Source organism: Dryobates pubescens, chromosome 26 (genome assembly GCF_014839835.1).
Source record: "Dryobates pubescens isolate bDryPub1 chromosome 26, bDryPub1.pri, whole genome shotgun sequence".
NCBI lineage: Eukaryota > Metazoa > Chordata > Aves > Piciformes > Picidae > Dryobates > Dryobates pubescens.
In genome coordinates, this window is record NC_071637.1 from 11101880 (window position 1) to 11116121 (window position 14242).

Here is a 14242-nt window from a genome sequence, read left to right on the forward strand (position 1 = left end):
ATATAGAAGGCTACTGATCTGGCAGTGCGGAGCAGCTCAATTCAGTGCTGCTGCTGCTGCTGTTCAAGTCTTTCTGGCGGGTATGGAAACACGGGTGCTATAGGCAGATGGGTTGCCCTGTGCACTGGCATCCATGCAGCAGTGCAGAAATAGCATACAACTACATATGCAAACTGGAGTAAAATGGAGTGGTTTTTTTGTACTGCAGGTGTATAAGGGAATTGGAGAGCTGCAGGGGGCTTTTTGGAGCATGCAGCCACAAAAGGTGGTCTACTTCTCATTGTGGATATGATTGATTTGGAGGGTAGCAAGGGTGGGTGGTTGCTTACAAGACACGAATTAGAGAAGGAGGTTTCTGTAGCTTTGTGGGTGGAGGCTTAAAGGGATGCCTTTGTTTTTCACATATGAGTATCCATATATTTTATTTCCTGTGATTTAAGTTGCAGTCTTTTGACTGGATGATGATAACCAGAGCTAAACTCAAATTTTGTAGTATCTAGCAAAAACGTTTCAGCTTAATACAGACTTGTCAGTCTTTCTCTCCATCACATAGTAGTGACAAGGCAAGCAGAAATTGGTGTTGCCTGGTGTTTTCTTTAGAAAACACTGAAGTTGTCCTTTTTCTTTACAGACCCTGCAATCTGCTTTAACGTTGTCACTGGAAAAATAGACAGTGAAATGATCCAAGATTCAGATCTAACACATGACTTGTGCTGGGCATTTATTTTTAGCTACAACTGAAGTTTCCAGTGGCAATTACTTCTTTTTCTTTCACTTTTCACTCTTGCACTGAGAAAACCAACTTTCTTGATTTTACCCTGAAACAAAAAATGTTGTGTGTGTCTTCATCACTCATGCTTCCTTCTGAAATTGATTTACTTTCATTTTCTAGGTGCTGGTGAATCCGGTAAAAGCACAATAGTCAAACAGATGAGGATCTTGCATGTGAATGGATTTAATGCTGAGTAAGTGCATTCGCTTTTTCACTTTATCTTACATCAGTGTGCTGCACAGTAGTCATTGCTGTTGTTTTATATCTTGGTGTATTTTCTTCTTGATACTGTCTCTCAATTTCTAGAATTTGGATGTGTATTTTTAGATTAAATTAATAGACATTAACTTGAAGTCGTGCACTAGTAGTAAGTAACAGCTGACAGTATAAAACAATTTATATCAAGGTTCAGTATAGCTGATTTGATTAAGGATTAACTTTTGTGGTGTTTTTATTTTTTAAATGCAGTTTCTTTCACAACATGGCTGACACTGATTTACCTCTCCTATAGCACATTGATTCATACTGCTGAAACATACCTCCTGTTACTGTGCAAAATGAATGCAGTTTTCTTTCTTTAGAGCAAATGAGGCTTTTCTTTCTGTCTCCTCACAAAATGAGCTTGTGCCTTGAATTTTTTGGGGAATAGGTTAGATTTTCTTCTCTCTTTTGTTGTGTTTGCTTGTCTGGATCTTTGTTTTCAATGATGTTTCTAAAAGCTTTTCTTGTTTACACGTAAAATCTGTTTGGTTAATTGATATTTGTGAGAAGTGGAATGTGGAATGATATTAAGATGAGGAAAATGGAACTTTTTTTTTTGTCTGAGAAAGATTTGTTTAACTTTTCATCTAACCTTGCTAGGGAGTAGGGAGAGATTCTTCTGCATGTTAGTTTACACTTGTAAGAGTCTGTGTGTATGTCTGTATACCAAAATCTGCTCAATTACTTCTAATTGAATTAAGATGCTGGACTCTCAGAGCTTATTTTCTGTGTTTAATTTTTTTTTAGATTATATTACTGGTTTTGTCTTTCTTGTTTTCAAACATAATATTTTTGTACTGGCATCCTCTGGCTTCTAGTAGCATCATCTATTTTGTGAATCCTGCCTTTATGGGAATCTTTCACTAGTCATTCAGTAGTTTATTCTTTAGTTAGAATGTCCAAGCTAAAATTTAGCCAAGGATCATGGACAATACTTCTACATGTTTTTAGTTCCTCTTTATAAGGAATATTTTCTTTATTCAAGACATACTCCTTTTCATAAGTGCCCAGTTGTGCATCCTGCTACTACTGGGTTGTCTCCATTATTTTGGCTGCTGGCTGCTTTTGTTACTGAAGACCTCTTCTAAGAGTTGTGTGACTTAAAAGGTTTGTCTGGGTTGACTTTGATGTAACAACTCTCAAAATTAGATGCTAAGCAAAAAATTCAACAAAGTGGAAGTCAAGGATCCCTGGCACCTTTAAAAAGTATCAGTCCATTGAACCAACACTGTTCTAACTTTTCTAAGCATACAGATGCCTTTAAAGAAATTCTGCTGCTGTGTAATGAGTGGTGTAATTACATTAATAGATGTAATACATACGTACAGATACATACTGGCAAGCAGCATACCCAAATTTGTGTGAGGCTGGGAGCCCTATTACACAAAGCCTGCAGAGGTGGTGAGGGACAGGGGCATGCTCTGGGTTTTGCAGCAGTTCCTCGTATATTTCACTTCTGCGTTGTAGATTGGGGTTGAGTTGAGTGTGCAGCTGGATTTCAGGGCAACATGGTGAATTTGGCCTTCTCATAGCAAGGGATTTGGATTACCTCAGCCCTATGCCAGCACAGCCCTGCTGCCAATCACATTGCATACCCCAGCAATAACATAGACTTTACAGGGGTAAAAGGATGGTTTTCAGTGTTTTGAAATTCTCTCAAGTTACACATTACTCCTTAGGTAGCTTGTATTTTCTTCAAAGTAACTAGCTGGTCCCTATGTTGTCCTGCTTTCTCTGCTTCCTTTTTGCCCAGTTATTCCATTTTTGCCCTACTTACCTTGTGGAAAAATGACTCAGGGCTCATCTAATGAGGGAGATTGTATGAAGGGTTTTTGGAAGCTTACAAAAAGCAAAGCATTACTTCTCTGAATGTTCTTATCAGTCATTATAGAACACAAAGTGTTTTCATACATCACCAGAGTTGATGTAATCAATAACAGCAGAGAACTTGGAAAAACTGTGTATGCTGCAGATGGAAAGACATGTTTTTGATGTTAGTGTCCATGTATATAACTCTAGTTTTGAATTGTTCCTGTTAGTGTGGCTTTTTCATATGGCTTTAAAGAAATGCAATTTGAAGTCCTGTCTAAAATTTGTTTGCCTTTGATTTTGTTGCCCTATGATAATTGCAGGTTGAAGCAGAACAAGGATACCTGTTACGAGAGATGTCTAACGTGTTATGAACAAGGGCATAGAAAGTTTTTATTTGGTGTCACGCAAATACTCTTCTTAATTTGTTGTGACTCAACAGGATATCCAATGCTAAATGCACTAGCTTCCTTCACTTAGTGTGCAGATTTTCTGCTTGTTGGGTTTTAGGATTCTACCCCTAAATAGCTAAAGGGACAGTTGTCATGTGCATTTAGGTGACTTGTATCATTTAACAAGGTGAAATCTATGTAGTTCCACGAAACTAGAAGAATCTCCTCTGGGACTCCAATCCTTGATCTCTTCAGCTAAGTAATTATTTGAGGAACTGTATGGAATCAAGTGTTCCAGGTAATTAATGTGCTTAATAGTTAACAATGCTGAGGTGAATTGGAAGGTGGTTAAAATTCTAGCCAAGTTAAGTACAGTAAAGACTACTTACATTTTTTTCAGTGTATCTTTTATAATCTGTAGTGGAGTTAGAGACAGAAATATGTATTTCTTTTTTTTGTTCCTGTTGTGAAGGTGGTGTATGGGAAGTAACGGTGCCGTGGCATTGGTATGTGGAGTAGAACACTGGAGAAGCAAGGTGTGGTCTACAGCACAGACTTTTCTGAATGGAGTTTTGGAAGGGTTTAGCCTGCTTTAAGCTCTTGAAGGATGACTTCTGTTGTCTGTGCTATCAACTAACTGGTATCTTCCTACAGCAATTTTATAAATAAGGGGAGCATGGCTTCCTCAGTGTTCTTCCAGCGTTCCGCATCTTTAACACGGATGAGTTGCCTTTTAAGCATAATGAAGGCTCCGTATAAACCACTTTTCTACTCTTTGCAGTACTGTCAACAACAGAGCCCCTTGTAAGGTTTAAATTTGTCTTGTAATAGCAGGAAGCCTGTGACTTCCCTTCCTTTACTTCCTTCTCTCCTCAACACTTCAGCTGTCTTTTCATGAGCATACTGAAGAGCAGGTCTCTGCTCTTGCATGCTGCATTCTGTGAGCATCCACTGATAAAGTGAAGATAAAATCTCTTGACTGTGCAGAAGTTCAGATGCCAATCTTTATGAACCAGAAAGGATTAAAAATGGGAAAGGGAGGACACGAGGAGTAAGGAATATAGTTGGAAAAATTAACGTAACTGTATAGTTGAAAAGGGTTGTGTTATGTTGAGGCTGGGGTTCTTTGCTTCTAAGATGATGGCCTTTTACTGACTTTATTGTCTTTCCCCTCTGTGATCATTTTGGGCTTGGCTGACAGACTCTAAGGAGAGGGACATTGTCATGCACCATTTTAGAAAGTGGGAAATTGGCAAGGGTGACAGTTCTGAAGTGTCATGGGAAAAACTGGGACAAACAGAAATATTTGAATTATGAAATGCACTGTGGAGATTGACAAATAAGGGGAATGTGCCTTTGTGATTAGTAAGTTTGGATAGTATTTATGATTTGGGAAGTCTTGAGGTTACAGGGAGTTTCAAATAACACTTCTCAGCCTCAGTTTCCCACGTGATTTTGTGTAATGATGGCCCTATTTCTTAAACAAGTATGTTGAAGTGTTGAATCGGATTTTGTATATTTATCAGATCTGTTAATGATGACAGCAGAAGCAGAACTGAATAGCTTTATTTTCAAGACTTAGATGACAAAAGCGTTTGCATTTGTAACTTTAAAAATTATTTTCTCTTATTGCAAAAGCTAAAGCCAAGAAGCCCTCTTGAAAGTTTGGAACTTTTTTTGTCACTTAGATTTAGAAGCTTGTGAGGAAGGGAAAAGTAGTCATTGATGCTTTCTAATCTTTATGTATGTTGTCCACCAAAAGTTTAACTGCAGTACCACCATTATTTCACATAACCCAGTAAATGATGTTATGTAGTCACATTGGCCAGTGTCAATCTCTTTTGTGACTGATACGACTTCTGTCGTGGTAACTTTACTCTCCTACTATCTGATACTGTTTTGATTTTGAACTTTGACCTTTTCATGTGTCTGATTTTTGTGGAAGGGAAGTTAAGAGGGAGGAGAATGTGTAATAGTTACAAGTTGTCTAAAATAATTAGTTCTGTCTTTGTGGCCAATACTAGTTTGTATGCACAAATCTTATTGCTCTGTTTTCACAGTTCCTTTAGATTTGTGTACCAGGACCACGTTTTAAAGTGGTCATGTCAGTTCCTTGCCAAGAAACAAACTGACTTTATTGTACTGGCAACAAAAATAATTTCTTCCTGGCATTAACATTAAAAATTGAAGGGAGGAGGGCTTGGTGTGTGTGATTTCCCTCCCCTCCTCTTTTTTCTTTCTTTGCATCACAATGTATATCAGGACACTTCTGCAGATTTAAGGCAGAGAACTTTGATTTGTGCTTTGTTGTCTGTTTTGGTTTTTGTTTTAACTCAGCTGCCGTTCCATGGCACAGGGGAGGTGTTACTGTGTCTTGTCCTAAGTACCAACACAATTGCATAATTGAGTTTTGTTAAAAGACACGAATATAGCAGCAGTGAATGAATACTGTGATTAAGAACCAAATACTGCATATAGCTTGTAAAAGTTTATGCAAGTTAAATATAACTTCCATCAACTTGAAAGAAATGGGAGGTCTTATCTGGCGATGTTAAACAACCTAAGCAAACAACTTCTTTAATTGCTATTTTGTTTCTGTGCTTGAAATTAGCTTTTCTTTGCAAATACTTTTTTTCCTACAAAGGGGAAAATTCCATTCTGTGAAAAAGTAAACTCGAACTCAATGAAGTAGCATTATTATTATTTCATTATATAGGGGAAAAAAGTTTCCATTTTGGGGGGTTTTCAAGTTTCTTGTGGTGTTTTGCCCTGAGATATGAGACATTCTCCATTAGGAATATATGCAAATGTTTTGCATTTGAATCTACTACTCAAGCATATACTGTAACATGAGTTTTCAGAAAATTCTGATTGTGTAATACACTGGGCCTTATTTGGCAAAGAATATTAACATACCATGTTGCTGAATATTCTAATAGTCAATGGAATAACTGCTTTACCTTGCTCATCGGCATTCTGAAATCAAGCCATTAAAATATCTCCATGTGCAAGTGAAATGAAATACTTTGGGTTTAGTGTTCCCTTTTTTTCCCTTTAGAAATGCAAAATAATGTTATTTAGGAATTACTACAGAAAAGTGACAGATGAAGGAATCTAAAAGTTTAAAAAGCTGGCTAGTTCTATCTGATTTTAGATGGTGATAGTAGGCTCAGGCTACCTGTAAATGGAAAGATAACATCACAGTATCTAGAGAAAGCATAGACTTTCATTTTTACATCATGCTTTGTTTTCAACTGCCTTATTTGTGTGTTTGCTTTTCCAAGAAACTCTTACTTAAGAAGGGAAGTGAGAATTGAACATTAAAATTTCCTCGTAATTGCACACAAACAAGATGCTGCTCGTAGCAGAGCATGTATCTTACATTAGCTAGTTGGTGGGAAATGTGAACTTCTAGCAAAGCAGTAGTTAAGCTGCCAGTTGTATGTTGTTGCACATTGAGAGCTCTCCGTTCTCTGAATTATTGTTCCTGGTCTTGCAACTTGACATTTGTACTTCAGTTATGTATTTCAGATTTTGGGTTTAAAACCAGACCAAAACCCACAGCAAAAAATGGTAGTAAACTCATTCCTTAAGGTGTGTTTGCATACGTTGCAGACATGATTTGGCATGTGAAGCGACCGGCCAAAAACATGGCAGTAGTTGTTTTGAGGTTTAAGTTTCACAAAAGCTTTTTAAGTGTGCATAGACAACTATTAGCCTATTAGAAAGCTCTCTGGTTCAAGTTCTAGAGAGCTTGGAGGGCAATAACTATGAATAGTGGAATAAGCATGAGTGATGTAATCTGAGAAGCAAAAGAGAGAGGAGAGAGTTTAAGACTTAGTTAAGTGGAGAACGTTGTGAATGATTTTCACTTCAGAGAGTATATGTGGGATCTTACCCATTAGTTTTGGTAAAAAAACAAAACAAAAAAACCCCAAAACCAAAAACCCCTATTGTAGAAAATTTGCAGTTTTCTTTTTGACTTCTAAAAACAGAAAAGAAACTGTTCTGTGGGTGGCTGAGCTAATAAGCCAGATTTCTGTAGCTTGTTCTGTGTCTCCCAGATCTTTTCTCTAGTCACTCCCAGTCGCCTACAACATCTGCAGTTCCTCCCCATGGGACCTGTAGCGTCCAAATATCTCCTGTTTCCTCCAACTGACAGAGTCCTCATTCTAGTCACTGGCCCTGATGTTCCTTGCAACATGGATTCCTAAACACTCCTGGATCATCCTGTCCTTTATGTTCCTTTTCTCTGCTTCTCCTGCTACCTGGATGAAGTCAGTGTGTGCTGTGGGTGGTGTGAACTCTTCCTGCTTTTCCTTATTGAAGCACTATTTTTACTTCTCAGCCTCTAGTTTTTATTTCTGGAAAGTAATCTCTGTAACAGTAACCCCTTTTTCATATTTGGTGGGACAACAGTATTCAGGAGAGAATGAGACTGAAAGAAAACAGATTTTTTTAAAAAGTCCTTTTCCTCAGTTTACTCTGAATAATTTTGGAAATGTTTTCACTCTGCACCTTCGTGAATTAAAGTGGAAGTGGTGTGTTTTTCTTCTTAAGCAAACATCTGATAGCATAGATACGTCGCTCTATGTACCTTGTTATTTAATACATCACAAACTGCATTAAATAGCCTCAAAAAACTTTAGATAACTTTAATATTTGTCACACAGTTTTATTTTTTTTAATGTATATATTACACAATTCAGTGTTGTTTCCGAGAAGGGGGAAAAAAAAAGGTCAGTGTATCAAGTTCTTCCCAACTCTTCTCAGGAATTAGATCTGCTTAGTGATTGCCCTTTCTCTACCAGTGTTACAGAGTCAGTACAACTTGTAGAATTTTCATCTGTAGTGTCTCACTGGATTTATCCTTGTTCTGTGTCTTTTGGATGAACAGACTGGGCAGTACTCTGATTTTCCCAGTAAAAAATGGTTTTACCAAGTTATCCAGATGGATGCTTGAATTACTTTGTGTATGAACGGAATGCTTTTTATCATTCTAAGCTCATGGTAAGTTATTTTTTGGTACTGAAATTATACCTTTATGTTTCTGCAATCCTCCAACACTCCCCTTACTTCATGACATAGCTAGGCTTTATCTGTGGCAAGGGAATTTTTTCAGTTTCATGATGTTAAAACATGTGTGTTTGTCCCATAAGATAAAATTTGTTATTAATAAATGCTGTGCTGCTTCTGGCAATCTAGATATGAGTGTTCTTTCTTGTTGCTGTTTCTGAGTGTGCTGGGCTTCCTGCATTGTTATGGTGTCTATGGGATAGGTTCGGTAAAAGCGAAGGTGCGCCCTTTGGTTTCTCTTCTCTCAGGCTGGGGGAGCAGGTTTTGTGGGATTTGGAAGGGTTTTTTAATTTACTTTTTTTAAGTGAAAAATACTATTCTTGTTCCAATTTTGTAAGCATCCTTCCTGTCTTCTAGATCAAGGCAAGCATAGCTAATGCTTTGAAGTATAATACAGCAGGCAAATTTATTTCTATTTTTAGATATATCAGGTGTTTGTATATTATCTAAAGAACAGGGGGCAAGAAGATGGGGCCAGATGCTTTTTAATGGTGTCCAGTGATAGGACAAGGGACAGTGGGCACAAACTGGAACACAGGAGATTCTAGTTAAACACAAGGAAAAACTTCTTTCCTGTGAGGGTGACAGAACACTGGAACAGGCTGCCTAGAGAGGCTGTGGAGTTTCCTTTTCTGCTTTCAGTTCCCACCTGGACATTGCAATACTGTGCAACCTGTTTTAGGTGACCCTGCTTTAGCAGAGGGGCTGGACAAGGTGATCTCTTTCAGCCTCCAGTGTTCTGTGATTTGAGTTGCCCATGTCTTGTTTGTCATGAAGAGCTGAGATACAGAAGCTTTTTCAGATTAATCTTGGTCACTCAATGCTCTCTCGTTGAAATAAAGGAATTTTCATGATGAGATGGTTGTGTTTTTTTTTTTTAATGCAACTTGAATCCTGATGTCAATACCCCCTCCATTTTACTTTGACAATTGAATATTGAGTTCCTGGTAAATGCAAGAGTGTTTGGGATACAGTGCAAGTGTAGCTGCACCAGTCTGTCATAGTTATTTCTACAACATGCGGTTCATTAGAATTGTTTACAGCTGAGCTTGCTTACTTAGAAACAGCAATACATTGAGGTGTGGTTTTGACAGCTAAGGGGCAAAATTATCTGCTCTTTGAGGAATGTAGTAGTGAAACATCTTGATGAGATGTTCTGTTTTGAGGTGTTTACTATTACAGTAATACGAGAAAGCTTTGTGATCTTCTCAATTAGCTACCTGTAGCTGACTGAGTTCTCCAAGGGACTGTTTAATAAGTCATTGTGTTCACTTGTCTTTTTAGTTAGGGCATCAGAAAATAATCATCTCTCCCAGCTGGACCTTTGTAGCCTCCCAAGAGTGGAGGGTGAGCTAATGGAGCAGGCAGAGGTATGCAGCATTTCCTTCTGAGGTTTATGCAGCCCCAGTAGATGTTACATTCAGCCTTGAATGGTAACTTCACAGCTAGCTGGGGGATTTACTGCTGTCGCCTTAATCGTTGTGACTTACGTACTCTCTCTTGTCTGTAGGTCTTTGTGCATAGTGACACTTTTGTTACCTTCAAGTTAAGACACTCTAATTGTTTTGCCAATACAATTATCTATGTAATATATATGTACATATTAATTAGAAAATGTTGCAAGTATCCAGGAAGTAAGTTTCTTTCTTAACTTTGTAATGAGAAAGGATGCCTTGCTCATGTGGCTCGATTTTTATTTTATTGTTGGTATATAAAAAAGGGAAACTTAACACAGTAAGTTCAGAAAACCATGCATAATACCTGTTTTAACCCTGGTAGTTTAAAGAACTTGAAAATAAATATGCTGGTTAAATTTGATTTAATGTGACATTACTGTGGAAAAAATCAAACTAATTGATTTCATGAATTTTAATTCAATTATGTAACACTCACTGTTATAGCTTCATGTATTCTGTGTTGCTTTTAACAGTTTAAGACTATTTAAGATGGAAACTTGTAATAACTTTTAAAAATAAGCAAAAGATAGCTATAAGGATATAGCCATTTGCTAAGAAGGGATGGTCTGAAATGAGAGTATAATCACAGCACTGCATTATTCAAAGGGGGAAAAAAGCCTGTAAGCACAATACAAAGCTTAGGAAAATACGTTTTTCCTTTAAAAAGTGACAAAACTGAAAGGAGAAAGGTTCAGTTGAGTACTTGGGGTTCTCAGTAAAGCTACTAATACTCTGGCTCAAACTGCTCTTAGTATACTGAGTCAGGAAGAACAGTTGTAGTTCTGCTATCCAGACCTACAGTTTCTGCACTTCCAAATATTTGATGAAACAGTTGCAGAGGTCAGTGGCAGTAAAAAAAATAAAATTCAGTTTTCTGATACTTTGTCTCAGTTTATTTTGCAGCAGGCATGTTGTACAACTTTCAGGAAGGCTTTGGCTTCTCGGTGTTTTTGTTAAATTTCTATAGCATACAGAGTCACTGAATTTACAGTACTGAATCTAAGCATACTGAATTAGATGCAGACTTTTAGTATGTAAAAATTATTAATGGTGCTTCAAAATAGCTACTCACAGGAGTACACTGATTATGCTGAACATAGTAGATGAAAATATGTTCCATAACTTACACATAAGATACTTAAAACTTGCAAATGTAGTTATGTTGCCTTTTAGTTTTTTGACTTGAAAATGGGAGGGAACTGTGTCACCGGAGTCTTTAATTTCATCAAACCCCTGGGAATTTGGGATAATTGTACTACCTCTGTGTTTTGCTTTCACTTAATTGGACAGTCTTCATTTTATGTAATTCATCTTATGCAATCATATGTTTACTTTCCTTATGTTTACCACTGAAGAACTTCATAGTGTTCTCTTACCTCAGTATCTTTTTGACACCACCGGGAAAGAAGAGGCTAGGAGAAAAATAAGAAAAAAAGGCTGAGTTTAGTAAAGTATTTAAGTATTTCTGTGTAATTTGCACAGTAGAAGGGAGGTAGGAAAAAAAAAACATTTGAAGTAATGTAGGCAACATACTGACTGACTTTTTTATTTCCTCACAATTTTATTCATACTTTAGAAAAACAAAGAGTTGCACAAAAGGGGAGGGAGAAAGGGTAGTAAACACAAGACCTACCAGATGATATTGCCTTTAGACAAAAACACTAGAATCATCTGTTAGAATATTTGCAAAAAATAATGGACAGGAATCCCAAAGGAACTATGTGAGAAACTATGGGAAATGCTAATGTTTATTGCTTTATAATAGAATTGTTCCCCTTTTTCTAAGAATTGCTTAACATAAGAGATTGCCCACATGTTTGCCATCAGATGTGGACATTTTAATGCAACAGGAGTGTTTAGGAAGAATGTCATTAAGGGTCAGCTTAGCTTCGCTTATAGTGAGCTTTGTTGAATGAACTTGTGCCTTCTTGGAAAGATTACAGATCTGATGGATAGCATCAACCATTTTGCTATTTGAAGTAATATATTCATCTATTTTGATTTTCAAAATTGCACTGTGTGAAATTAACTGTGCATATTACAGGAATGTAAAAGCTAGCTTACTGGTAGAGCTCTCACTGCAGTGGTTAATAGCGACAATGAGTGGGACCACATCCTGGAAAACTTTCAGGGTAGTAGTAGCTACATATATAAAATCATTCCTTAGATTGCCAGCCTGATTTGGTCTGAAGCTGTCTGCAATCTGAACATGGAGTTAATATGGGAAAGGTCAGGTAACTCTCTCTTAAGGTGATCTGAATGATGCCTTCAAAAAGTTGTATTTTGGAAGTTTGTTTAAATACAGCTGAATGCAACTTGCCAGAGTTAGAATTGTATCTGTCAAAATGGAAAAGGACTTGGAAGTCAGTTGTGTAGGCTTAATGCATGAAAATAACCCCAAAATGTTAAAGTGGACTTCCAACACTGGTGAGAATGTTATTAAAATAGTATATCACATGCTATTGTCTTCATTTCATGAAGGGTGTAGAATTAACTGGTAAGAATGTAAAAGAAAGGCCAGAGGAGTTGAACAAGATTCAGTAGTAGGGTGTCCAAATGTGATTTCATTGCTGTGTAGAGGTAGTGCTATGTGAGAAAAATAAAGACAGGCTTGAGAGTCACTTCCTTAGCATTAAGGATACTTCAATTGTAATAATCTGTTGGGGATGAGGAAGCCTCATTTGAGCTCTCTCAGGGAAGGACAGGTTTATTTTTAAACCATATTTCAATCCGACTCTTGGAGATAGAGCTTTCCTGGTGGAATTGTGCATGCTTGTGGTGGCCACTCTGGCCCTGGGAAACACAAAGCCTGCTTCATGTGCTGCAAATTACCCATTTCCTTTGCAGCTATGGGCTTTTATTTTTACTTTTATTACCCTGAACATGATTATGATATGTGAAATTCTGTGTTGGTATTTGAAGTCTCGAAACCTTGGAGTCCTGTGTCTGCAGTTGTCGGAGAGGTGGAAAAGCTGGGGGTTGGTTTCAGATTTTGGGGTTGTTTTTGTTTTTTCTTTCAGGTGGTTTGCCAGCTGTGTTTTGTCACTGTTTTAATTTCCTTCTGAAGAGTCAGGGTCTGAGGTGGTGTTAGAAGATTCCCTTTGTGCCAGACTGGTGGATTCTTCCTCACATGATCCAGATAAAGTTAGCTGAAGAGCTTGAGATAAGAAACTCTTTCACTAGGAACTGTTAGGCATATTCCCTCTTCTGCTGAATAAGGCTTTTTTGACCACCTTCAATTATTAGGGCAGACTTCTAATCAGTGCTCTGCCATTGCAGGAATCTTGGATGTTCAATCTCATCTCATTTCAAATTGTGACCTTCAGGAAAAATGGTTTCATTTGGAGTCTCAACTTGATACTAAAGTATATGGGGAAGCATAGTGGCTTATGGAAGTATTCCTCTATCCTTTCTGGCCAAACATTCTGAATGTCTGTGTTATCTGATTGTTCCTTGCTATTCTAAACTGCTAACCCAGGTAAAAGCTCAGATTCTGAAGCCTGTTCTCTACAGGCAGACACATGTGCCTGAGGAGGTGGCTTAATGGATTTAGTGGAACTCTATGATTATGGATGTCTGTATTTTGAAAGAAACAGCAAAATTTCACCTTAGTGTGGGTAATTCAAATTGGTATGGTTTGAGTGCATTAGTATCTCTTAATGAAGCCAAATATGGTTGTCTTCAATTCCATTCATTCTGGACCTTATCTCTCTTTCTGATATGTCTCACTAGTTGCCAGGCAACCTCAACAGTAGTTCTGCACATCCAGCAGCATTTAAAAAAAAAAAAGTGAGTAGTTGTGGCTGAAAATAAGATGATGCATTTTGATGACATGAATGAAGAGAGTTATGAGAGAAGGAAATGGTGAGTGGCAAGTTTGGAGCTGATGTTCTGAAAAAGCTGGTAATATTTAGCACTTCAGTAGTGCCTTTTATTTTTCCAAACACTAATCAAGCAAGTGCAAGATTATTAAATAAGGACTTTTTTTTTTCCTTTCAGTGAGTGAAGAACAACTATGTTTATGCTTCATAGAGCAGAAGGCAGGATTTAGTCCCAAGAGGGCAGGAGTTAGTGTAGTGTATGTATTTCTTTCACCGGCCTGTATTGACTTCATATGTTTCTTGTTGGACTGCAGATTGACTGGAAGATTTTGGGAGATTTTTTTTGTGTTTGCTGATATATATCCATCTCTTATCTATTTGGTTTATTTTGATGCACCTGAAGTGTGTTGAGTTTCATTAAAATATTTATCACCTAAGAAAGGCCTTCCTGACTAGAAGTATGATAGATTGTGTGTGGGTCCTTTATTACTTGACAATGCTCTAATGCTTATAAAGCAATAAATAAGCCTTATTTTTATATTCTATCTCCTCTGTGAAATATGATCTGAGCAGCAAACAAACTACCACAGCAAAGGATATAGTAACGAAAACAATCTAATTTGGGGAAATGATTCTGGTTTTAGATTGTAACAT

At 37.3% G+C, this 14242-nt stretch overlaps 1 protein-coding gene across 2 annotated transcripts in view; it reads left to right on the plus strand.

Annotated features, from left to right (window-relative positions):
* The window catches only part of GNAS (GNAS complex locus), a 146768-nt gene that overhangs the window by 55178 nt on the left and 77348 nt on the right, over positions 1-14242 (plus strand). For both annotated transcript variants that reach the window (XM_054173737.1, XM_054173738.1), the window contains exon 2: positions 893-965. In XM_054173737.1, the coding sequence (XP_054029712.1) occupies positions 893-965 (73 nt within the window). The remainder of the gene's footprint in view (positions 1-892; positions 966-14242) is intronic.